Source organism: Osmia lignaria, chromosome 12 (genome assembly GCF_051020975.1).
Source record: "Osmia lignaria lignaria isolate PbOS001 chromosome 12, iyOsmLign1, whole genome shotgun sequence".
In the NCBI taxonomy this organism is placed as follows: Eukaryota; Metazoa; Arthropoda; class Insecta; order Hymenoptera; family Megachilidae; genus Osmia; species Osmia lignaria.
In genome coordinates, this window is record NC_135043.1 from 9,935,179 (window position 1) to 9,961,462 (window position 26,284).

At 48.7% G+C, this 26,284-nt stretch overlaps 3 protein-coding genes across 5 annotated transcripts in view; 1 reads left to right on the plus strand and 2 right to left on the minus strand.

Moving 5' to 3' along the window:
• The window catches only part of Dh31 (diuretic hormone class 2), a 31,615-nt gene extending 6,261 nt beyond the window's left edge, over nt 1-25,354 (plus strand). Inside the window, exons 2-5 of one of the 3 annotated variants that reach the window (XM_034321087.2) lie at nt 17,216-17,403; nt 24,207-24,309; nt 24,561-24,665; nt 24,743-25,354. In XM_034321087.2, the coding sequence (XP_034176978.1) occupies nt 24,224-24,309; nt 24,561-24,665; nt 24,743-24,875 (324 nt within the window). In that variant the 5' untranslated portion in view covers nt 17,216-17,403; nt 24,207-24,223 and the 3' untranslated portion in view covers nt 24,876-25,354. Of the gene's footprint in view, nt 1-17,215; nt 17,404-22,029; nt 22,502-24,206; nt 24,310-24,560; nt 24,666-24,742 lie in introns of those variants that run through there. The other 2 variants (XM_034321085.2, XM_076691135.1) reach the window with 2 other exon arrangements.
• LOC117602734 (uncharacterized) overlaps nt 1-26,284 on the minus strand; it is a 169,850-nt gene that overhangs the window by 65,880 nt on the left and 77,686 nt on the right. The window lies entirely within an intron of this gene.
• LOC117602728 (uncharacterized) lies at nt 12,169-16,587 on the minus strand. Its single transcript, XM_034321081.2, has 2 exons — nt 15,959-16,587; nt 12,169-14,431 (listed from the first exon to the last, which is right to left on the minus strand). Exons 1-2 carry the CDS (start codon nt 16,061-16,063, stop codon nt 12,989-12,991), a joined length of 1,548 nt encoding a protein of 515 aa, XP_034176972.2. The 5' UTR covers nt 16,064-16,587; the 3' UTR covers nt 12,169-12,988.

Sequence of the window (26,284 nt, forward strand, 5' to 3'; positions counted from 1 at the left end):
GGAATGAGTTTTTTCGGTCCCGCTGCCAGCAAAATCGCGGCACCCTTCGCGTTTCCCCGATACCAGGAACTCCGACGACGGTGCTCGCGGTAAATCGCTCGGATGTTCGCGGAACGCGTTCATCCGTTCGCTTCTCGCGACGCGCTTTGCCGACCGACCGATTTATCGTCGCGCCTCGTTATCGCGCGCCTGATTCTTCGCTTCTCCGTTCCAGCGTATCGGGTTCGCCTCGTTCTTATCTTTCCACGAATTAACACCGAACGCGCGGATGCAACGGCAGCGATCTTACACCTTCCCCGAAGGTGCCTCCGCGTTTTCCTTTAAAACGACTGACGAACCGACTGAAAGAGAAAGAGGTGTGCGCGCGGATGGAACTTGTCCCAAATCCTGGAAGATTATGGTAATGACGAGGAACGTTTTAAGATATACTTAAAAGTACTACTGTTTTCCTTCAAAGCACTCGTGAAACATTCGAAATTATCCAGTTAAATTCGATCCCGTGTCTACCGATTACCAGCTACCGGGTACCAGGTACCCTGCTCTCTCGCGTGCAAGCTGATTCACCGTACAACTTACGGCGTACGGCGATAAAAAGTAACGTGACTCAAACTCGATACCTTAGCCATAGTTCCCGAATGCCTTTCGTCGACTGTGATAAACGCGAAGGCAAAGTCGAAAATCCCCAGCTATCGAGAACGAGTACGAACGCGATCGCCAATTCTCGTTTGCCCATCGCAGCGCATATCCGTGATCCTATTAATAAACTTGCGAGAACGAGAGTCGCGCGACGTTGGCGAACCGTAATGACGTTCGCGAGGACCTCGTTTATTCGCGGCGTGGAAGGTTAACGAATCTCTTTACCGCTACGCGCCCTTGGCGAATCGCCACGCGGAATTTCAAGCGCGACCACGAGCAGTCGGAAATCTCGTCGCTCGCATGTTCTCCGTGATCTGGCTGCGATCCGAACGCTAACGCTGCACCTTTCCAATCGTGATAGGTCGTCGATCGATTGGGCGTTCGCGATGAAACGGCAATCTTTTTTTTTTTTTTTCTTTCCTTTCCCATTAACGCGCAATTCTCGCTTCAGCTTTTCCCAAGGTGGGGTGGGCCGACTGTTAGTCATACGTTTCGGTTCGTTTGCTCTTTTCTTTTGCGGTTTTCCTCCACCGACCGACCCACCCATCCGAGTACCAAGGATTTCGCGTGAAACGAACGAGTTTCACCGACCTTGACCATACCGGTCAAAGATGTTTCCTTCCATCGCGTCGGTCGACTTGTATTTTCCTTCGAGCGAAAACACGTTCCGAACCGTGTTGGAGGTTTCGATGCGTCGCGCAACGAGATGCGATCGCAACCTCGGTCAGGTCAGAGACCCCCGATTTGGTTGGTAAACCATGTGTACCGACCGCCCTCGTTCTCTCCACGTTCCAGCGACGTTTCCACGAGACGCGCTGGCGACTGGTCTCGCAACGACACCGAGAACCGAAGCAATTCCATCTCGCGCGATCCTCCTCGAGTTTGCTCGTACCGTTCGTTCCGCGTGTGTCGTTAAATATCGGAGTTGACATCGTTTGACCCGTCTTTCCGTTCCTCTCTCGACTCTCGGTTCTCGGTTCTCGGTTCTCGCTTCTCGCTTCTCGATTCGTAGACTCTGACTCACGTCAGGGTCGTCGGTACGAGGTCAACGACAAACAAACTTCGCCTGTGAGCGCGCGATCTCGTCTCGGTTTGCCCCGCTTCGCGTCTCGCCACGCCTCGCCTTTCCACTCTTCTTCGACTCGTCTCACCTCGCTTCTCCTCTCGCGTTTCTCTCTTCGAACAACGCACACGCTTCGTTCCTCCTATCTCCTCTGCGTCCACGCATCTTTTCCCGATACCGTAAACATTCCTCTTTTTCTCGCTGTCCGCGATATCGCTACCCAAAGACGCGCTTACGCTCGATTTACCGCGGCCAACGCGACCCTGCGCTCGTCCACCAGCTGGTTTCTCAGCGTAATCCACGATTCGAGCGAGGACAATCGACAGGACGGGAAAGCGATCGAGCGAGCTATCTCCAGTCAGTCAGTCAGTCAGTCAGTCAGCCAGCGAAGCAACAAACCAGTCAGCCAAGCCTTGTTTTCAACCCAGCCAGCCAGCCACCGAGGCTGCCCCCTGAACCGGATCGCGGCATTAACCTCCGCCAGCGTTGTATATCGCTCCGCGTCCCTGCCTCTTCGCCTTCCGCCACCACTACCACCATCAACCGTTCACCCTACTACCATTACCACCGTGACCGTCACCCTTTCGTGCGCGTCTCCTCTTTCCTTCCCTCCTGCCCCGCCCCCACCAGCACCCACTCAAACTCCTCCACCTTCGCCTCCATCTCGTCGATGATTCTTACCGTCTAGTCTCTGCTCGCGGCCGCAACATCCCGACTCCGTTCCACGCTCGCCGATTTCCCACAGTCCGACACGACTTTACCCCCGTGCTCTGCCGTGACGCGACGTGACGCGACGTGACGCAAGAACCTTATTCCCGACCGCGGTATCGTTTGCTGCTCCAGCGAAACGCAAGCGCGTATTTCTCGCGAAAGGTTCGAGATAATCGATAGAGGGTCGCTCCAAAGGGCCTCGTTCGTAGATTTCTCGTTTCGAGAAGGAAACCGGCGTACAAATGGCAACAGATGAAAGGGTAAACACGCGGGAAAAGAAGGAAGGTAGGAAGGAAGAAAACCGGTTCTGGCTACAGGCTTATCAAACGAAGGTGTTATTTGGAAGATCGAAAGCTTCAGCTGCTGCGAAGGGAATATAGGCCGCGAGGGGTAACGAATAGGTGGAAGGGAAAAGAGAAACATCGATACGAATACTGTTTAACCCTTTTTTCTTCCGAACAAATTATTGACTTCGAATGACAAAATCCAGACACATCTAGTCGTCCTTGGGCATTTTTGCTTTTACTTAATACATTTTACGTACCACTGGCCCTGAAAGGGTTAAAGGGAATTGGAAGAGCGCAAGGATCGTTGGCTGGTGAACTTTGGCCTTGCGCTTCGAGGGTCAAGGACACGGCTAAACTGCCAGCTCCGCCCCCACCCTGCTCGCGACCTATCGCTGCCCTTTCGTTCACCGCTCGGAAAACTCTCATCGATTCCCGGCTATTTTTGCGGCTAGTCTACCTCTACAGTCTACAGTCTCGTACCTCGATCGAACCGATCGCTCTGGAAAACAGGGATCTATCGAGTAGATCAGCAATGCTTTTACCATCAGATTTTACGCGCCGAGAGTTTTTTCGCTGACCCCGGTTGCGTCTGGTCTGGCCCAGTGGAGCGTGTTTTCCGCACGCCGTCACGCGTTATACACCGATCGAACCCGAGCAAAAGTATCGTCTCCCTCGTCGGTGTATCTACTCTTTAAAGTTTAAACCAACCTCGAATCGAATCGGTACGTTCGATCGTCGCGTCGGATCGATCGATCGTTTTAGGCAAAGTCGATTCTGCGAACATGCTAATATCACGCTTCACGATCCGCTTGGTAATACACGGTGCGGACCGTCGGGATCGTCGGTCGGACGCGAGTTTACCGTGCGGTCACGCGACACCTCGTCGTCTGGCATCCTCCGATTCACGCGATACGCTTTTCACCCTCGCTCCAAAGTCCGTCGACCCGTTGCAAACCGTCCCCCATCTACTCCCCTGTGTTTTCGGCTTCGAATTGATTCAACCTTGTTGAATTCGAAACTCGCGGTATACATCGAGATCGCAGCGGAGATTCGCTTCGGTGAACTCGCTTTTCTTCGAATCTTTGCCGGTGATTTTCGCTCGATCGCGCGTTCTCTAGCTCCATTTCTTTCCCCGTGATTTTACTACCTACTTCGTTCGCAAGAAGTCGACTGCCTCCGTTCGCAGCTCAACTCTTCTTCCTCCCGACCGTCTGACCGGTGCAGCCGCTCCTCCTGCCACAAAATCTGCTCCTCTTCCTCTGAGGAACCTCGGAGATTCGATCTATCTGCCGTCCTAACCGGCGATCGTGATCGCCAAGCTTGTAATTACATCGTAATTTATGCGTGTGTTACGGTGTACGGTTTGCCCTGCCTCTGGCCCTTTGACCATCCACCTCCTCTGCCATCCCTTCTCTTCTCTTCTCCCACCATCACTGTCTCTTCTCTCTTGCTCATGCCTCTTTATTCTACCATAACAAACTTCCACTTAATTCTTTCCTGTTTTTTTCTTCCTACATTTATTTTCCCAGCGACAAATATTTTCATAGTCGCCGATGAAATATACACTCGCCACCGTGTTTTTCCTCCAAGAAATTCCTCCAAACCTTTCGGATAAATTACGATCGGGAGTGAATAGGGTAGAGGAGATCGAGTCACGATCTACCGCGGAGGAGAAAACGATATTCGATCGATCGAATCGTTGTTGGGTCGAGGTACGTAAAGCTACGCAAACGTGTACACGAACCGTCGAGGAAAATATTCGAGCTCGAACGACTGCCGCCCACGCGGCATCAGCATCGCGACGCGGTCGACGATCGCGAAATTGAAGAAAGTTGTCTCGTCTTTCTTAATCGAGTTAACGATCGCGACGATACGCGGCAGAAGGTTTTCCTAAAAAAAACGAACGAACGTATACGCGTTGCTCGACGAGCCAGCTTGGCAGACGACGACGACGATACGTCTGCTGGTGCTTAACCGCCGATAAGATAAAAACGAAGCGTACGAAGGCTCGTCGATGATTCATCGATCATCGTACGCGCTCGTAACTGCGTAATACCGGGTTGTTTGGAGTACGTTAAACCAACCGAAAGGATCGATCTTATCGAGTTAGATCGATATCGGTCGGTACACTCTGCGAGTAAAGAGAACCCGGTGTACGGATTCAAGAACATAACTTGGCCACCTTTCCGGTAGTATTTTTTATAGGGCTAACTTAATTTTTCGAGGTCGTTAAATAAATGATTGTTTCATAAGTAAATCATCCTTCGCTTCGATCGCGACGACGAAAACATCCGTCGCGCCGCGTCGTCGTCGAAAGGATCCTTTCGCCGCAGCCAGCGGCCAATCTTCCGAGAATTTGATTCGAGTTAATTATCGTACTCGCCTACGCAGCTGGTCTGCACGCGGCCTGAGCGATGGGTTCGAGTTACGACCGGTCGTCTTTCCGATTTTCCATAACGCAATCATTTTTATCGAGATTTCTATCGCGATTCGTATCCGGATGATCCGTGTGCCGCAAAAACCGGTACGTACCAGGAACACGATAGCGGCGCGATTTGTGTTGTCGAAAAGATTTCGGTAAACGGCGATGCTGGTGTCGAATATAACCGAGTCGAGCGATCGGCTTCGACCGGCTCTCCTCGGGTTTAGTCGGATCCGAACGACCCTGGTCGGTCGATTCAACGCGGAGCAAGCGTGCAGTTCGAAAGTACGGAGATCCTCGGTTGCTTTTCCTCCTCGAAGCCATCTCTCTTGTTCCCCTTTTTTTCCCATTCGCCGTGATTGAAAATCGAAACCGCGAGAAGATGGGCTGGCGCGTTCGGAAATCGCGGGGGAAGGAAACAAAGCGTCTTGCCGATAAGACGATCATCGATCGAGGCGAACGCGTAAACAAACGGAAGAAACGCAGCTGGCAACGCAGTCACGGTACGTGGCATTGCGAGTGCTAATGCACCGAGGTCACCAGGAAGCTGCTATCTAAGGCACACGCGGTTGCGAGAGTCCGCGATATCGTTTGCGCTCTTTCTTTGTAACGAACAGCTGGTCGAGCTGAGTCAGTGGTACGGCCTTGATTGCGCCGTAGCGGAAGATCGGTCTTGCTTTCGTTGCGACTCGTGTCCCGCGTCCCTCGCTCCGTACACCGTAACCCCTTGCTCCTCCGCCCCCGCTAACTCCACGCCATGACGAGCCGACGCCACGTCGCGTTTCACGGAGCGTCGTCCGACGCACGTGTTTCGCTAGATCGACCGACACCGCGAACTCGCGTGATCCCCCGTTCGTCGCGCGCTCAACCGAAAGTTACCCGGAATCGTTGCGATTTCGCAAGAGCCCTGAATATTAATTTTTGCAATATCGTCGAACGATAAAGCACGCGGCGGCGAATCGGAGCGAACGATAGCAGCGTGCTAAAAGCACGACCGACCCATCGCGCTCGGCCGCAACTGACGCACGGTATTTTGCAATCAGTCTTGCCGTTAATCGACCTAACCTAATTGCGCTGTAGTTTTACCAGTTAAGTCTGCGTTCGTCCAACGGGATCGCTGATCGTGGCAGGGAAACGCGTTTAGCCTTTCCCTCTCGCCCTCCCTCTATCGGTCCCTCCTTCTTCGTCTAAAGCGTCGTTTTTCGCTCTGCCGCAACGCATCAGAAACATTTGCAACGCGATCCACGCGAAACCTCAGATAAGACCTTCCGAGAAGATTATCGCGCCCGCTCTGCCGTGCATGTTTCGCGAGCAAATTATTAACGGGACATGTAGGGAAAACGCGAAATACCGTCGGGCTAAAGTTGATCGACCCGCGGGACCTACGTAAGTAAGTACGCGATTATCGGTCCGTGATCGGTAGGAGCTCGGTAAACGCTCGAACGTTTCGTTTCGGCCCCGAGAAAAAGTAAGTAAACGATAATGTACCGCGAGGCGAGCACGCGAGGCAAAAGTCCTAAAAACCCAGATAAAGCGTACAACGTCCGAACAAGACAATAACGATCGGAATGATTCACGGTGGCCGATAATACCGGATACACCGTAACTGCGTCTCGTACTTTGCCCTTGCTGCCAGCTACGGCAAACGTCACCGTTGCCCGAGCTATCGCGTTAATACGAAACGCCAACTATCGCTTCATCGTTTTTTTTTTTTTTCTTCTTCTTCTCTTTGCTTTATATTCGAAATAGGAGGTCGCGAGCCGCGCTTCTCGGGTCGCCGATTGCGGAAAAGCGAAGAGCAACGTCGACGTATGTGAAACAGAAATTCCTACGAGAAGCCTCGACGTTTCCTCGTGTCGCGTAAGGAACGGGGTATTCGTTGCCAGCCAGCGAATACCGGAAGCAATTTAAGCGAAATCGGTTCGTACGATTAGCCAGAATCGATTAGCGAGGCTAACCGCGGCGACTCGGTCCGAGGTCTCGACGCGTATAAGGTTTTCTCGGTCGCGTTCGTGAATCATTACTCGCGTGAGTCATTACGCGAGTCGGCAAAGGTGCAAAGTATCGCGCACACTTCGAAAGCGCAGCTGGAACCAGTAGAAAATATCTTTGAACGTCTGGTAACGACGAAAGCGCGAATCCAATTAAAAAAAAAAAAAAAGAAAAACGAATTTTTTGTGTTTTAATTCTTTTATTTCGTTAGTGTACATAGAAATTTATGGTATTCTCTGCAAATTAATTCGGAACGAAAGAAAATGACGGTAGAAATACGTACCGCTGGCCCTGAAAGGGTTAAGACGGTAGGGTCGATCGGTTTGAGGTTGGAAGACGGAGCCTGAACACCGGCTGCCAGGTCGATCGGCCAGCGAAAGCTATATCGGCTACCGTCTGCCGTTTACCGTATGCCGTCCGCCATCGATGGTCCACCTTCGTCGCTTACCGTCTGCTCGTTCCCAGAATCCTGTTCCTCTTCCGCCCGCACGACTGCACATCGAACCGCAACCTCGTCGGTGCATTCTGAACGGAGATGATTTTCGAAGAATATTTCTTCCGGTTCGAGGGAAACCGAAAGCGCGAGTAAAACGGAAGCGAATGCCGAGGGACGAAGGATCGCGAGGAGCCGGTTTTACGTGGTTTCGCAGGCAAAAGGGAAACCGAGGCAGAGGATGGAAGCGATGCGGAGAGTTGGTGAAGGGGGCTAGGTGGCGCGCGTGCGTGTATGGGTGCGCGTACGCGTGTAGGAGGAGGGTGCTGGAGGTAAAGGCGACGGCGCGGCGAGGAGCGAGCTACGCGAAAAAACCTTGAGGCTAGCCGGGTGGTATGGCCTCGACTTCTCTCCTCGGAGACCTTCGACGCGTTTCCGTTCGAAAGCAAAACGCTCGGTTTCGCGGAGGATGCGTTCGAACGACGCGTGTGGCCGTAATTCTTCCGCAAATTTTCAGCTATCAGAATTCACGAGATCGGTCATTTATTTTCCTCGCGTACGTAGGTACACACGCGGAAGAGATTCGATCGCGACCGTGGCGTGTTTAGTCAAGTACGTCTCGTTCGTTTTCTTTTTCCTGACGAAAATCTTTGGATCGCGCTGCGTCAGAAAACGGTAGCGATTTCGCGGCCCGCGTTATAGGTCGATGTCACTGGCGAGGGTGAGAGGGAAAGCGAGAACGAGAGGGAGAGCGGGAACGAGAACGAGAACGAAAACGAGAACGAGAGCAGAACGCGCGAGTTTGTCGAGTACAGGCTGCGCATAAACGCGCGTCATCGATAAATTATTCTCCATCGACGGTGGCAAGCCGTTACTATAAATCCTACGTTATCCGTGTGTTTACGTTACTTTCTCGTTGCACGATTAGCAATCGCGCAATAAGAGCATGTCGAACAAATCGGCTCTCCGAAGGGAAACACGCTTGTTCGCCGCGAAACGCGATGCAATATTCTTATCGTTCGAACGCAAATTACCTTCGTAGAATCGTCATTTCATTTTCATTTTCAATTTTCCTTTTCCTTTTCGTTCCCGTGGAGATAGGAAAGTAAAGAGTCGATTAGGATTCGCTAAGCGCGGACCAGCTAGAGAGGAATAAGTGGGTCGCGGCGTACGTAAGTACAAACTCCGGTCTGTCGAGTGAGTCGGTGGTGCAGCAGGCCGCAACTCGCGAGCTAATGTCGCAAGCTCTGACTAACGGACGCAATTTTTCTTAGCAAAACTAGTCGCGCTATCGGGGCACGGTTATCAAGCTGATACGTTGCAACAGCGGCGTACACCCACGCTTCGCTTTGCCCCGTTTCCCTTCGATTTTCATTCGATCGCATCGCGACCGCGATCCCGATGCCGAAAGTAGAAGAAACTTGAAATTGAAGCGACGCGGCGCGAGCTGCAACATCAGCCGGAAACAAAGAAAAGATCGAAGAAAGATGGGAACGAGTACGAAGAACGAGTCGAGTCAGGTTTACGACGTACAACTTAAAACCGTCCGCGTGATTCATAGCGTTCGTCGCGCATCGCCGGTCGAGCAAGATCGTTCTCTCTCTGGTGCGACCGGTTTTGGCAGCAGCCTACGATACACGTGTTTCCAATAAGCTTTTATCGTCGAATAAATCAGTCGCGACCTTATCGCGAGATTATGATGTTTGCACGCGACGACTCGCGACATTTGTCGTTCAAACGATTCTTTCATCCGGCTCGATCTTTAACCTTTGCTCTCTCCTTCTCTCTCTCTCTCTCTTATTTTTTTTTTTCCACCGTAACCTCTTTTCCTACGTTTCTCTATGCTCGAATACGAGAAGCAGGTCAATCGCGAGCGTATTATACAGTTTCGCGAACAAAGCGACCGACACGACGACGGCTCGACCGCCAAACCGGCCAGGGGAAAATAAAAAAACGAAAACCCATGACTCTGGTTCTGCGACTCGCGCGAGTCTCGACCTCGAGCGTTCCACGAACGGAGATCGTTGCTCGGCCGCGAGAGGAAATGCCGCAGTCGCGTTGAACCCAGCCGCGAGATTCGAACTCAGGACCTTGGACTAACCATTGACCTCGATAGCTATATACTCTACCTCGCGGTATGCAGCCACCAGCATCCTCTCTGCTCGAGCCGCGACTCCGTTCCTTCGCCAGACCAACCATCGCTATTCCTTCCTTCCTTCCGTCCATCCATCCGACTCGCTAACTACCTGCTAGACGTCTCGCGAAACAATTAGATCGATATCGGTGTATCCGAGAAAAGAAAAAATAAATGCGAGTTTATTCAACACGATTAATTGTTATTTAAGTTTCTCCATCGTGGCGGAGGGAAGAGGATGGAAAACGAGAGCACGCGTAAAGGGATGCGCGCGACAGGCGTACATAAACAGAGATGAACGGAGCGGCGTGGCTGTTGGCAAGCCTGCTCTCTCTCGAACGAGTGGGTGCAACGCCACCGCAGACCTTGAACGATTATTTTACAACGGAACTCGCTTAGCCCCGTCGTGCTCCATCTCGACGCGACTCCGGCTTCGAGCTACGGCTGCGCGGAGCTGATAGCGGCGCGTTTGCCTTGCGAAAATCGCGAATTACACGGGTGTAAGCACAGCGAGATGATAAGAGGAGGAAAAGAAGATGGAAACGGTGATCGCGAAAACGATCGGCAAGCAACGTTTCCCTCGCCACCCGTTCGTTCGTTCGTTCGTTCGTTCCCGTCCGATGCTATTAATAACTCTACTGCGCGTTATTATCGTTGACGCAGACGGTTCATCGCGAGATCGCTCGCGAAAGGAAAACTCGATAGCCACGAGGAGAACTCGGAAGAGATGGAAAACGTGCCGCTTGTCCGTCCGTCCATCTCGTCCATTCGGACGTTCACCGACCACCACCACTACAAAAGCGCGCAATAACAGCAGCCAGCTGCCTGGTCTGGCCTGGTCTGGTCTGGTCTGGTCTGGTCTGGTCTGGTCGACATGCGCCCGTCACATGTTCCACACTCCGAACGCAACTCCTGGGAAATTTATCGACGGGAATCGGAAAAGAGCGACGGAAGTGGTATCCCGCCGTCCCTTTCGAAATGAGAAACGCTGGTTGGCTCGTTTTCAAAATACTTTTTTAATAAGTTCGATAAAAAAAATTATATAAATCGAATACTTAATAACAAGGTAATAAGTATTATTATATATATAAACAAAGGGCTAAATACAAATGTACAGTCGTTACGCGTTATAAAGTTAGTCGTTAATGCAACTAATTTCACTATCGTGGTACAATGAAAAAAACTTAAACCTACGAGACGTAATCGCTCGGACACGCGTTATCCTTCGCTAAATGCTCTCCGATCGAATATTTCCACGAATTTGTTCGTTGGAAAACGAAGGAAACGCGCGAAGCGTGCACCGAACGAAAACGAACGAGCTTGAAGAAACTCGTTCGTTTTCCTTCGACGCGATTCTTACCGAGAATTCTTTCTCGCGAACGACGAGATCGAACGATCCAAGGTAACGGGACGAAAATCACGGAAGCAACGAAAAGTCGAAAGAACGGGTAGAACGAAACGGAAAGAAACTGGCGAAATAACGAAAAACCTCGAGGAATTATCGCGTTCCACGAACGTAACGTTAACTTAATTAAAACACCGCACACTCTGCGATCCGCGCTGGATTTCGAGAGCAAACGCCTCGACGTACGTTCGTCGAACGCGATAACGACCACAAACTCCTGCAAACCGTGTCCGTGTAAAAATATTGCCAAACGCGCTTTCGTTGGCATTTTTTCTGCAAGATTCTTTCGCGTCGCGCTAATACATACGCATATATACCGTAGAATGTACACATTAACTCGACGATTACATTCGATGATCGTCGTTGAAAAATAGATTTAATCCTTTCTGGGTGAGATCGCAAATTCTGCCCTTTCTAATTCGAATAGAACGACCAGGCGTGCGCGTATCTCGATAACTGTGTCGTTTTTCTTTTTTCTTTTTCTTATTTCTTTCTGTTCGGTGTTATGCGCATTTACAGACAGATATACATACGGGGTAATATTGCACTTTGGTGTGTTCCTTTATATCTCTACTTTACGGGTAACGGAGTAGAAACGTACCAATTTCTCTCTGGTCGTCAACTTTTGTCCCTTCATCCCCTTCCCTCACGCCCTCCCTGTCCATCCTCTCGTCGACGTACGCGACTCCTCCCTTTCGATCGTTCATTATTCGCGATGAAAAATCGAACGTAAGGGGTGCGCGGTTAGCCGAAATTATACTTCTCGACTACTCGCGCATCCCTCGTCGAATCTCGATCGTCGGACGTCTTTAGATCAACAACGACGACAAATAATTCACAGCCTATTAAATTGTAGGAAAAATAATTGGGAGAGCCGGGAAGGCGAAGAGAGACAAAATCTGTTTTTCTACTTTGGCTTTCAATTGTTTGGATTCAACTCCGTTTCGTGGAATATATATCGCGCGTTTCGCGTACGCGCCGCAACACGAATACACTCGAAACATTCTTTCTCGTTTGTTGTTCTCTTTGTGCGCGCGGGGTATTACACTTTCTTTCGACGGGGAGAAGAATCGAAGCAAGGAGAGAAAAAAAAAAAAGGTGGGCAATAAATCTTTGAGCGTCGCGTATTTCCTCTCATTTTTGCCTGTCGCTCTGTTACGACTTACGAACTTACCACGATGTAAGCAGTCTCTCTCTCGACCATAGACGTACGTGTATACGTGTGTGTGTGTGTGTGTGTGTACCGTGTAAATGGCAGTAGCGTTAAAGAGCTACGAAAAAGTATACGAAACGAATATACCCGCATCTTTCGTTATATCGCCGTTTACAAAGAAATATAAAGAGCGGCGACATATCGAAAATTGGATTCGTTTCGTTTTTGGCAGTTGCGCAAATTGAGCGGACGAAATTAAAGAAAAGAAAAAAAAAAATGAAAGATACAAGTTTAGTTGGCAGTGTGCTCGATACGCGTGTTGCGACGACGACTGATATCGGCCCGTTAGACGGTTCGCCAAAGTACGGAAACAGCGAGAAAGGATTGAAAGCGGCCGCGTACACTAAGGCGTAACAAGTTCCAAACTAAGATAGTTCTAACTGTAAAGAAGAAAACATGAGATCAAACGTTTGATGCATCAAAGACGTTGGTTCCGAGGTTCGTCGTGGCGAACAAACGGATCGCGAAAAATCGAAGATCATCCTCGATCGTCGCATCGAGGGGCAGGGCGGTGCGAACACCGGCCACGACTGCCGCGTTCGTCGGTTAATAATGCCGTACAAAGGTAAAAAAAGAGAATGCCTTAAATCTAATATACTACAGTACATGTACAAAAAAAAAAGAAAAAAAAGAAAGAAAGAGTCGGAGAGAAATTTGCAACGCGAGAGGAACTCGCGGTCTCCCCTTCCGTCTCAAAAGCTGACCCAATCGTTGCCGACGCCGATAGTGGACAGCATGTCCGTGACGTCGGGGGTGCAGGAGAACTCGAAGTGCGAACCGCTGCTGGAACTGGCGGTCTCGAAGGTGTCCAGGTCGCTGGTTATCGTCTCCATGTCCAGATCGAGCTTAAAGTCGGACGGTTGTATCTGCAACAGGTCCGTCAGGGAGTAGAGGTCGGCCAGGCTGGGATTGTTCCCCGGTTCCTCAAGTTTCACCACCGTCGCGGTGACGTTGGTATCGTCGAGGACCGCGTCCTCGTTTATCGTCGCGGTGGTTCCGGTGTTTGTCGACATCGCGAGATCGGACGCGGGCACGGAGGACGCGACGGTGAGAATGGTGGTGGTCGCGGTCGTTAGAGAGGTCGAATTGGACGACGAGCTCGAGGACGTTCGTTCCAATCCGTGCATGGTGGCTCGCGACGGTATCGTCGTGGTCGTGGTCGCGGTGTTCGTTTCCATTTCCATGTCCGTGTCGACCGACTCGATCGGTTCCTCTTTCACGAAGAAGCCGGAACGATGGCAGGGTGTTTGCGCGCGGTAACTCCTGTCGCTGATCAAACCGTCGATCCCTTCGACGGTGGACGGGAAGGTAACGGGGATGTTCGATGAAACGGGACCGACCGACGATAGCAGTCGATCTTTCGGTTCGAACGTCGACTCGTAGTCCATCTCCAGGTTGGCCTCTCGCTTGATCTTTCCGGTTCCCTTCGGCGTGCCGAGGTTGGTAGAAGCGGAGGCGGAGGCGGAGGCGGAGGCGGAGGCTACGGCAAGTCGAGCGGAGGAGCCGCATTCGAGGAAGTTGTCCTCGTAGAAGCTGGCAGACTCCGGGGAATCTGGCGTGACGCAGGATGGACTGCTCGGTATTTTAGCGGTGACGATCGGCGGTGCGGGGGTGTAATCGAGCGAAGATCGTTTGTCCAGCGCTAATCTGACCTTCAAACGCGACACCGGTTTGCTACCGTTCGTATGCGTCTGCAGTCTCTTAACTGTACTAGCCATTCCGTTGTTCGTCTGCATGTTGTTGTTCGTGTCGTTTCGCGACTGACCTTTCGACGTACCGACGCTGATCGCGGAGGACAAGAGGGAAGAAGTGGTCGCCAATGATTTCCTCGGTTTCTTGACACCGTCCTTCGTCTTAGGACTGACCGACGCGCTCGGCTTCGACGTCTTTTTCCTCGGTCGATATTTGTAGTCGGGATACTCCATCATGTGCAACTGCCTTAGCCTCTCGGCTTCCTCGATAAAAGGCCGCCTCTCCGCCTCGTCCAACGTTTTCCAACGTCTCCCTAGCCGCTTGCTGATCTCAGCGTTGTGCATGTCCGGCTGAATCTCGCATATTTTTCTTCGCTCGATCTGCGACCAAACCATGAACGCGTTCATCGGTCTCTTTATATGATTCGGATTGTTCTTCTTCGTCTGAAACAGAATAACCAGAACATCGAATCATCCTGTTCGCTCGAGACGCGTTTTCATACCGACTGGCTGCAACGCGTTTCGCGAGGATGCAACTTTGTCGCGAATAGATGCGATCGCGCGTTGACAAAGAATATAAGACAGAGAAAGAGAGAGACGTAAGAAGCAGGCGTGCACGGAATCGAAATCGATGGCAAATTACAAATTGCGTTTCTTATTAGACGGCGGTGTGCGGTTATAGAAGCGCGGATAACACGTACCGCGCGCGCGTTCTGCCCATTATACTTTTAGATATCGTCGATTGGCCGACACGCAGCCGAGTGGAAATCGAAAGGCTGGATATGTAGGTTAGCAAGGTGCGACGACGGCTGCTACCACCGAGACGCCAACAACCACGATCAAACGATCCGAAATTAAACCTTTTTATCGTTCAAGTCCTACTTTTATTCTTTTTTCATTCCGAAGACTAACGTTTATAAATTAATCGGTAAACAATTTATCGCAGCGCAATTAATCAAACAAATTAATAAGTAAATGACGTAAATGACGTTATTTATCTAGCATTTGTGGTTATCTAGGTTCGCGTAGTTGCGCGATCAGCTGACGATACCGTACGATCGGTATACGCATATACCGATGCGTCACGAGAAACGGATCTCCCGAGAGTTTCGATCGCAATCCGAGTGATTTTTCATTTTTTTTTTTCAATGAAATCAGCGTTACCTCGCTTCGTTCTTTTTTTTTTCCAACTTCCATCGTACTCGGGCGGTTATTATCGTCGGTTCGTAACAGGTGTGCAACTGTGCAACACGTATCGATTCGCTGAATAGAAAGTATCCACGCGGTCGAAAGATCGAAATCTAACGTGGTCTCGTTGCGAAAATCGCGTTTCCTTCGACCCTCGCGAATCGAGACCGACCGTTTACGTCGCGAATTTTAGATGGAAATATGAAAAATAAAAACTGACGATATTTCGTGGAAAAATGGTAAATTTTTTAGATTAAGACGAGTGTAAATTCAACAATAACGAAGCAGCTAGTTGCAAGAGTAAATAACGTTGGCTAACAAAACATGGTGAAATAAAATTTTAAAAAAGAAACAAAACAAGAAGAACGTCGAGAAGAACGTAAACAGAAGTTAAAGCGATCTAAGAATAACGGACAAACGACGAAAATAAACGATTCGCTTTTTTTCGCGGCTGTTGGTTCGCCGCGAAAATAAACAGGTACGAACGAGGCAGCGTTATCGGGAAAAACAAGCGTTCTTTACACCTTTCCAACGTATCGAACGAAAATTGATAATCGAATCATTAATTAATCGGCATCGAACCACCGAATTCCCTATCGACGCGATGTTTACAGTGTATTTTTAACCGAACTCGGCCTGATATTTTATCAGCGTCGAAAACAAATTGGTCAACGCGATACGAGAAAGGAAACAAACAGTACGTAGTCAATTTCTTCTTTTTTTTTTTTTCCCCCAGGGTGTCGTCCGAAGGATGGGCGCCGTGTAGTTTGAAGTGAAAATTACCTGGGTGGCATCGGAGTACGGCGTTGCTGAATTTTTATCCACGAGCAACGATCCAAACATGGGTATACCCGAGCTAGACGGGCTGTCCTGTTGCTGTGGCACCATTTTTCGGCCGGACTTAATTTTTCTTTTATTTTTCTCACTTCACTTTTAATCCGACGGTCACACTGCACTCGGACAACTCACGTCGCACCAGTTAAATACCCTCTTCTTCTTCTTCTTTTTTTTAATAATATAAATCCTTTCGCTGCTCCTCTTCCGTTTCTCCTTACTCCGTTGGTAAAACTCAAAGGAGACGACTAGGAGCAACGCGATTGATCATCGATCGCGATTCAAACTAAAATCTGACGATCGCGCGACGCTGTCTTTCGCGAGATGAACGCGCGAGTTTTCTTCCGAAAGCGATCGCTTTCGAGGAAACGCGGTCCGCTTTGCACTTTCCACTGCACACCAGGTGTACGGTACAAATTCGCGCGATCTAGAATTCGGTGAATTCGCGTTAATTACGATCCGACGGGTATTCGTCGATCACGAGACATTATCGATCGACGCCGTAACGACGCACGCCCGACGAGCGCTCATTCGCAACTAGCTCGCCCTCTCGTCAGCCGCGTTACCTCTATACTACGCTCAGCTGAGCTACTAACTACCCCCACTCGTTCGCGTAAACACGCTGCCTTTCCAGCCAGTCACGATGCAGCCGTTCTTTTGTGTCCCTCTTTAACCCTGAAAGCTTGTCCGTTGCTCTCTTTACTTCTTTCTTTCCTCTTTCTTCCTTTTCCTCGCCGCCTCGCACCATGATCGACCCTCACCCTAGCGCAGTCAAATTCAAAACTTTCGCGCATCTTCGGCTAATTAATCGTATCGTTTCTTTTTATAAAATTCTATTTATTTATTTTTATCACGCCGACGATCGTTATCGCTCGTCTTCCTGTTTTTCCCATTCATTTTCAAATTGATCGACGTACTCGAAAAACGGGAGATTATCGGGCGCATCGATATTCGTCGGTAACAGCATCTTATCTCGTCTACGCGATCGTCTGCGCGATAATCCCGCGTTCGCAGTTCGTCTCGTTATCGAGCGTGTTGTTTTTCGCCGGTAATGTCGCAAACAAACAGCGATTGGAAAATTGGTCAGTTTTTAAGGAGTTTGCTTGTTTACCGGATTCGCGCGAAAGGTGGGGGAGAAGCGACGGGAAAGCGTAGATCGCGATCGCCACGGTCGTCGAAATCGTTGACCTATCCGCTCTGTTCAAGGTCCGCGGCGTAGTCGAAGGAGCGAAATGGAATCGAGCCAGGAGGCAGGAGCCAGGAGTCAGCGGAGTCGAGGAAACGAGCGAACGAGCGACGTGTGCGCGATCGGTGGGAGCGGCTGTCGCCGCTTAACCGGATGCTACCTGCAACTCGGGAATACTAAACGATCCTGCTGATCGATGTATTTACCAGTTAAGTATTTCCGACGACGGAGTTCGCACGCTCTCGAAAAGATTCGCGCCAGCTTTCGTATTTATCGTACAGATGAACCGTAGTACTGTAGCACCGAAAATAGGAGAAACGGCGGTCAGATAGGTTTCGAAAGGTCCGCGACGAAAGATCGCGGAACACCCGGGCTGCATTTCACCCGTCTGAGTCAGCGCGTATCGCGCGAGTCGCGCGACTCGTTGCGCAATTATCGCCCGCTGTCCGGAACGAGTTGGCCCCTGCCGCACTCTTTCCGCGTCGTGCATAGATTGCCCTCTGCCCTTTCGTGGACCCTGTTGCGCCATCCGATCGCTGATTCACCCTAGACGTCCGTCTTTGACCAATCATCCTCCCAAACCGCGTCTCATCGATATCGATCGACTCTCGAGCGTATCGCTCACCTTTCCTCGATCGATCGGCCCAGACAGATAACCGACATTATCAGCAAACGAGCATTCTATCGTTGCACTTATATCTCCCTGTCTGTTTTTCACGTCCCAGACATCTATGATCGATCGGTGCGAAATTTTCAAAACACCGAAAAAACTGCGTCGATCGACGCCGATATACCTGTCTGCAACCTCGGGGGTGGAAAGGAGAAAGGGGAGGAGGAGAAGAGGTAAAAAAAAAAAAAAAAACTGGCGGATGTTGCGTGGTGTCCCGTGAGAACCGTAAGAAAAACGATCCACCGTCGAAGGTTTCCGAGAGTCGTGTGCATACGGTACGCGTGTGTTCTTATACAAGAGACGCGCATATGGTACGCCGAATATACGCAGGATCGTGTCGGTTGCCGTTTACCGAACGAGCCCTTTCAACGGGCCACGCAACGCGAGACTGCTTCGAAGGAAGGATGTGGTCGAGCCGTAGAGAAGAAGCAGGTGTTTTCTTCCGTTTCGGATCGTTCGCCGGGCCTGGTCGGTTCACCGGCGAACGATAAGGACCACACGGATCCGTTCGCGGTCTAAAATCGTTCTACGACGTCGAACGATCTCGCTCGATCGAGAATCGATCGAAATCGACCGTTTTCTCGAGGCCCGCTCGCTTACGGACTCGACGATCGCAAACTTATCATTACGAGCGGACCAAGCGTACCTGGAAACGGATATATCGGTCCAGCTGTTCAGCTGTCCAGCAGCTGTGTACTTCACCTGCCGGTGTATCGCTACCGATGCGCCTGCGTACCACCACGCGCGACGCACCTATTTCACCTTCCTGCTTCTTCTTCTTCTTCTCCCGAGACGCGCGAATCGCCCTTCTATATGTCTTTCAACGGGAAAAAGGGGATGTCTTCTTTCCGAACTACCCCTTCTGATCTCTCCCTCTGTCCCTCTAATCTTCTCGCCCTTCTCGTCTCTTAGCCAGAGATCGTTCAGGGGACGAGAAACGTCGAGGGACGATTTTCAGACAAATTGTACTCGTCACGGGGAAACGCTTCTCGTCACGGTACAAGAGTCGAGAGACAATGATTTTACGTATCCGGCTATTTCGTCCTACTACACGCTCTTCCTGCTTCTTCCGTCCTTTCTTCGCGAATCCATCGACAAATTGCACGAAACTTTCCACACGTAAACTCCATTTTATTGGTTTGTTCGAAAAATTGGACAGGTGTGTAACATCGCGAGACGCTGTACACCTGCGCGCGTAACCGTACATCGGCTCTACCGTTTCGATAAGAAGTGGAGAAAAAGAAAACCCTTTCGAGCTTTCCTCCTCGACGTCTTGTAGAAGCTTCCAATAGGGAAGAGATACGTATACCCGTATCGCTTGAAAAACTTTCGCGAGGAAATTAAAAACCGTGTATAGCTCCTTGAAAGTATCGACGCGTACCAAACGATACGTTTTCATATCGAATCGTTGCGAACGTGCGAAAGTGGGTGCGGGCGCGGCTGTTGCGGGTACCCCGATAGATGAAATATCACATCTTTTTTTCTCATCGACCCTGTATTTTCTGACCAACAGTCGCTGAACGTCTACCGAGTCTCTTTACGTCAAATGAGGTTAGCTATCTTTTAACCAGTGCAAAATTTCAATTTTAATTTCTCCTCCTAAAGAAATTTACAAATCAGTAGCTACAGATGCAAAAAGAATGAACATAGTTTGTTCTCTATGGGGTCCCGCATACCCCAGGCAGTCATACCCCGGACCCAGCGCCGCCTATACAAAAGTGTCTGAAACTACTCGACGATTTACCGACTTATCGACTGCTTCCCGCTAGTCGGTATTACCGACTTACCGAGCAATCCTTCAGCGGTCGGTAAATTGTAGAGTAGTTTGCGGTGTTTCGGTATAGGTGGCGCTGTAGTCAAACGGAAGAGTACTAAGTAGCAGTAGGTAACCTCTCACCAGCAGGTAAGACAGTTTTCTCCGCCACAGTGGTCGATCAATTAAACCTACCTTGTTGCAAAAAACCAAAAAATATATTAATGCTGTTAAATTCTTTTTGTACGATCCCTAAGCTTTCCGAGCATAGCCACGTAACAAAGTTAACGTAATAACAATCGACGTATACTGAAATTTCATTCCATTAAAAAAAACCGCTGAACGAGCTACGAGTGAATACGTTTCGATCAGAAATTTACGGAAAGCAATGTTCCCTCGCATCGACTTGGCACTCGCGACTATTTTCCATTAACAATGCTTCAGGATAACGTATGATCGATTTTCCTCGAGGCGGAAGGAATCGAATCGGACTTTTGTTTAAAGGGAAAGGGGTCGTAAGTTTGAAAAGACTCCGTTCGCGATCATGATCGCAACCCGTTCTCGCTTCCGGTCGCTACAACCACCGTTACGTTAGTCATCCACCCAGATATACGCGTATCTACTCGATTTCTTTTCCTTCTGACCGCGCACGATCCCGTCACGCTCGATCAAGTACAAAAACGATAAATTCTAATTACAGGACAACAATGTGACGCGGATGCACCGAACGTTCCGTGAAAATATCGCGTTCCTTGGGGGGGGTGGGAAGATGAGAAACGGAAACGAAGGCGGCGCGGCGATTGATAACACGCATATGTAGATCACAGATGAAATTTAGGAAAATCGAGCGACCATTTGACCGACTCGTAACTTTCTCGTCGACTAGTTTCTCCTGGAACGCAGAGCCCTTGGAAAATCGTCTCCCACGAGAGAGAATAACCCTCTCGGAAATGTAACTGGAGCGAAGCTACTTTGCCGCTAACGTAGCTACGAGTTTACCGATTTCCCAACGAATCAATTTCGAGAAACCGTTCTCATAGGAAAACGCGACTCGTATCTACGTTACGCCTTATAATCAGTTAGTCAGATGGCTAACTACTCAAATCATCCCCCCTCGATCTGTAAATCTCGTCGAAATGAAACTACGTCTAGAAGAAGAAATCCGTTTGCTATTTTCCCAACGAGTTTAGAAATTGGAGAAACGTCGTATGGTACGTTTAAATAAATCAAACAGCTGCGACGAGCGTATCAGATTGATTTCCAGTTTATGTCTCGACAAATATCCCATAAAACTGGACGGAGTTGTTTCGTTTTAGCGCCTAACGATATCTCTTTCTCCGAAGACTTCGATTCGTCTGTGAACGAGCCGCGTATAAAATGAGAATCGCGAGGTAGAATGAAACGAAAAATGTACGAGACTCTCTTTTCTCTTTCTTCGATTTTATTCGTTCAATAACGACGGAATCAAGAAGGTAAAGAGAAACTAATCCACGCAACGAAAATTGAAGAGAAAAACACTTGTCGAAGCGTTGACGTTTTCCTTAGCTTCTACTCTTGTCCGACTTTTCTTTTCTTTTCTTTTCTTTTTCTCCCCGCGTCGGCCAATAAATTGATAACCGTTTAGAGCCTATTTGCAATAATCGGAAGCGATTAAGAAGAGGGAATTCGACCTCTTCTCTTCGACACCGTTTCCCACGTTGAAAACCCTCTTCATCCCTGCGAAACGTGATCGCCGGAGAGCGCCAGTCTGCTTCGAATGCGTTCATAACGCGTCATGCCAGCGACACGGCTATTTGTTTCGTACGAGCGGCACAACCTTTCGGGATATTATTAAAATGGGCTATCAGGTGATTTGCATGCCGACTAATGCTAAACGGCGCCCTGGGAAACGGACTGCGACCGCATAGGCGCCACTATAAACGCTAAGACGATTCACCGCTTCCCACGAGACGGGAAGAATTTCGTGATACGAAAAGAAAAAGGGGGTGAATCAAAAAAGGAATTTTCTTCCAGGTCGCTTCCGTCAAACCGCTCTCGTTTTTTCCTTGATGGACCAAGACAAATTCGAGAAGGCTTTCTTAATATTTACCGTATCAAAGTATTTACATTACAATGAAAACAGACGGACCGACGAGCTTACGCTGATCGAAAAATAACATATATACGATCACCGTCAACTCCTTTCCCAAAGGGGCTTCGAACCTTTTTCAGATTCTTTCGAATTGGAAAACGATCCGAAGAGACGAATGACCCTCGGACGCGGATTAAAAAGGAAAACCGTAAGGAAAACGCAAACACACAATCGATGGATTAAACGTGACTAACGACCGATGGGTTTCTAGTTTCTTTCTTTAGATTCGCGAAGTGGTTTACCGGTTTACAAGTTCCTCGCAATCTTCTTCCCATTTCTCTTCTCGCTAAACTCTGGTTGTTACGATTAAACGAAATAAACGAAATACAATGGTTAAAGAAAGTAAAAGTAAGGGAGGAAAGGGTGAAGTTTTAAAAGAAAATATCCTGGTAAGAGTAAAATGGAGAAGAAATAAAAAAAATAAAGATCGAGATCGAAGGGAGAAATGGCGTAGGTTCGCGTCAGGCTGGTCGGTGGTTAACGGGTGGAAGGATGCCGTGGAACACGGGGGTGAGACGGCGCGAGCCTCGGAACGGGGTAGTACACGGATCCGTTTGATTGGTCGACGATGTTTAGATATTACGGGGTGGGGATAGGGATGAAACGAGTGCCGCAAAGTCGCGGGCTTATATAAACCGTCAACGAAAGATACGGATTCGCAGAGCTTCGTTCTCCGTTCACCAACTTACTGATCCGTCGCTTAAACTCGCTACCCGTTTATCGTCTTCGATAAGCCACCGTCGTGAATCGAGGTAAGTGCACTTCCGTCTTGTTTGTTCCGTAAACGAGAATATCCGTTCGTCGCGACCCTCGAAAAAAGGTTTCTCCGTTCGGTGGACAAACGTCAATCGGACATTCGCGACCTCCTTTCCATTTATTTTCAGAAAGGTCGCCTCATCGACGAGAGAGCTTTCTTTCCTCCCTTTTTCTTGCCGTTTTCCATCGAAACGACCATCGTGAAATTATTAAAAAAAAGTGCCTCGCTCTTTTATTACGAACGGAACGATGTTAACAACGCGAATTGCTTTCGTCGAACGGGAAATTTCGTTTTCACGAGGAAAGCGCGGTCCTTTCTTTTTCTTTTTATTACGAACATTCGACGATAAACGTACATACGCGCGTAATGGCGAGATACGCGGAAACAAATGGAAATTGAAAAGTCGATATTCAGATAAAACTTGTCAATTTTGACGAAAATAAACCGTGACGCTTCCATCCGTTTCGCGATACGATTCACCTATGCTCTATCGAAGCGCAATTTCCATGGTTGTAACATTTTCTTTCCAACAACGTGTGAATAAAAGCGGCCTCGTTTCGATGCGTTGTTTCACCCGGAGGAAAATAAACGCTCATTTCGCAGCTTTACGAGATTACCTGCTTGCGACGCATCGTTTCGACGCGGAAAATGTCTCGCGCGAACGAGCCTGCAAATAGCGCGTAAACGTAATCGAAAACGCGAAGAGGATAGATCGGTGATCGTAGCCACCGGATCGAAGCGATGGCAAATTTTCCTCGGGAAAAATAGATAACTGACGTCGCGTTCGCGTTTAATCAAACGGTATTCCGATTGCTCGTAAAACGGGAAACGGAAAGCGGAAAAGGGAGAACGAAGGGGACGCGGTTAAACGAGAGAAAATGGGGAACGGAAGAGGAGGAAATGGCGGTAGTAGGAGTCTCGAATACTCGAGACGAGGTTTCTGTTCGTTCGGGCGTACTTGCACTTTCCGATAACGATTTCGAGCCTTAACTGACCACCAAGACGATATCCTTTCAATTTAGATTCAGACTCGATTGTCCTTCGTGGGCTAAATCTGAACGAGTCTTGTCCGACGGTACTCGGAGATCCTTGAAAACGACAGCCAGTGATTTTCCTTTAAACTGATTGAACATTGTGCTAAATATTTGGGGACGACTGAAATCATAGGTCAGAGATGAATTACTGTAAAGTCTCGTATTCGCGTAGAGGGAATTTACACGTTTGTTCGCCCTTAACGAACACGCGTGAAAACGTATGGTCAACATCAATTATCGGAAGCGACGAATCCAATTATCCCCAGTTACGGCTATTCGGCACGCTCAAAGCCACTCGTGATTGCCTTTCCCTGATAAAATACTAATTGAACAAATATCGATGCCGGAAAAAATCGCAAAGCAGCCCTATCGGGTACGAGTCGCTGGTTTTCAACGAATGAGAAATTTGTTTACGATAAGCGGGCTGTAAGCGCGAATCGCGTACAAAGCATAATCACGGTGTTCGTACACAAGTACACGTATATACACCGAGTCCAAACACGTGTCCGCTCTCGAAACTTGTCCGCTCCCGTCTTGAATAGTTTGTTAGTCGCTTTGCTCCAACGCGCCCATTTTCCAACTCCTTCAACAAAGTTCAACTACAAAATCTTGCTTCTCCCTCCCTCGTTGTTCTCAGATTCATCAACGTCTCCTCTTTTCTTACAGATCCAAAGGCAACGAGGATGCAGCAGGGAATCGTGCCATTGTGCATATTCGTGGTGGTAATCGGCCTGTTCGCCTCGTCGAATTTATCGACGGATGCCGCGCCGTAAGTATTTAACATTACCTTTCCTAAAGAACGTTACCTAAAGAAACAGGTGTAATCGTCCTCCGGTGTATTTACGTTCGAAGTGAACGCAAACACGCATCGGACAGCGTCGCGGAGTTTAACCCAGTTCCATTTGACGAGGACGAGTTCCTTCCCTTGTCTAACAGTACATTGTCGTCGCTGTTTCCGATGAAAAACTCGAATCGGTTCCGTGGTACACGTTTCTAAAAGGGGAAATTCTCGCGTTACAGGCAACAGAGTTACTGGAATCAAGTCGACGAGGAGGATCCGGAAGCGTTGATGGAGTTCATAAATCGACTCGGTCGCACCATAATGCTCAATCCAGAAGTGGAAAAGTAAGTGTACAATTTATCGGCCTGTTGCTTTTCTTCTACTTGGAATATCGTATAAATTTATGAATCGTTCTGCACAGTAACAAACGTGGACTGGATTTGGGTTTGAGCCGTGGATTCAGCGGCTCTCAGGCGGCGAAGCATTTGATGGGATTAGCGGCGGCTAATTATGCTGGAGGACCCGGTCGACGACGCCGTTCCGAACAACCCTAGATCAGTGGCAACGTTCACCCTTTTCCTCGATTCTTCTAACAATCTTCTTCTCTTCTTTTCTTTCCATACTTTCATCCACTTTTTCCCCGAGTAAGTACTCCGCTTTCGTTCAATTCTTTCCTATCGAGTCGTTGAAACGTTAGCGCATAGTTCGTCTATTTTGCGTGATAATAATTATAAAAATGGATACGGAATGTAAAGAGGACGATTGATAAATTCATCTATGTAAAATTGATCGGCAAGGACTATACGTTGAAACGTTGAAATGTTCGAGCGTAATTTAAATGCATTCGACGCTCTCCAGACGTAGAAATAGTCTATCTTACTTATTATTCACAATTTTCTTTACGATCGCATCGATCGTATCTCAAGTATAGTTTAATTCCGTTGAGAAAATGATTCTCTATATATATATAAAGCTGTACAACTATAGGTCTCTGATGCATCATAGTCACCAATGCGAATATTGCAAATAAAAAGGTTACAAAAACATTTCTTGTCTGGTTAATCGATTCACTCATATCCTAATTGCATCCAACCATTTCAGTCCTTCAGTCTACCATCTTCTTTCATTTATTATCGCAAAGATGTACTTACTTACTAGATACAGTGGGGTGCAAAAGTATTCGCACACCGTTTAAAAGAGAATACTTTATTTAAAATAGAACCAAATGACTTGGGGTTTTTTGAGAAGCTATACAAATTAATTTTAAGATATGTGTTTATGTCCTTTTTACAAAATTACGATGAATCGACTTCGATTCGTTGACTCGTACTTTCGAAATTTACATTCGCGCTACTGTAATGCACAAATAGATATCGATCTATCGATACAACTGTACAAACAGAGTAAGTTGTGCCTGAAATGAAAGAGAAATTTTTTAGAATTTGCATTCATTCGTTTTTCATCGCAACAGGTGCGCATGTTTCTATCGTTTCTCGCGTTTACGATGGCCTTCAGTGCCGATATGCAAAGAGTGCATTCGTATTTTGGGGTCCTCGACACCCCAAGATATCAGGCCAGTGTGTGGAAATCGCGGGGTTCTTGAAACCCCAATTGGGGTCCTCGGAACCCCGGTACAGCAGAGCGCTGGCGCCACCTACCGGCGCAAGTCGCAAACTAGTCTCTACTGTTCAGGGGTTCCGAGGACCCCATTGGGGTTTCGAGGGCCCCTTGTTCCTACTATGATGGGGTTCTGAGGACCCCTGTTGGGGTTTCGAGGACCCCGCTGCTCAACTATACTGAGGATCCGAGACCTACATGAAGCTAGTCGAAAGGAATAATGAAACATGATTGTTTTTAATTTTTCTAAGTGTATTTAGTTTGTAAATCGTTTGTGATTGATTGCGAATGTATTTTTAACGTCTGTGACAGATTGGTTCATTTGTAATTAACAATTTTATTTCAA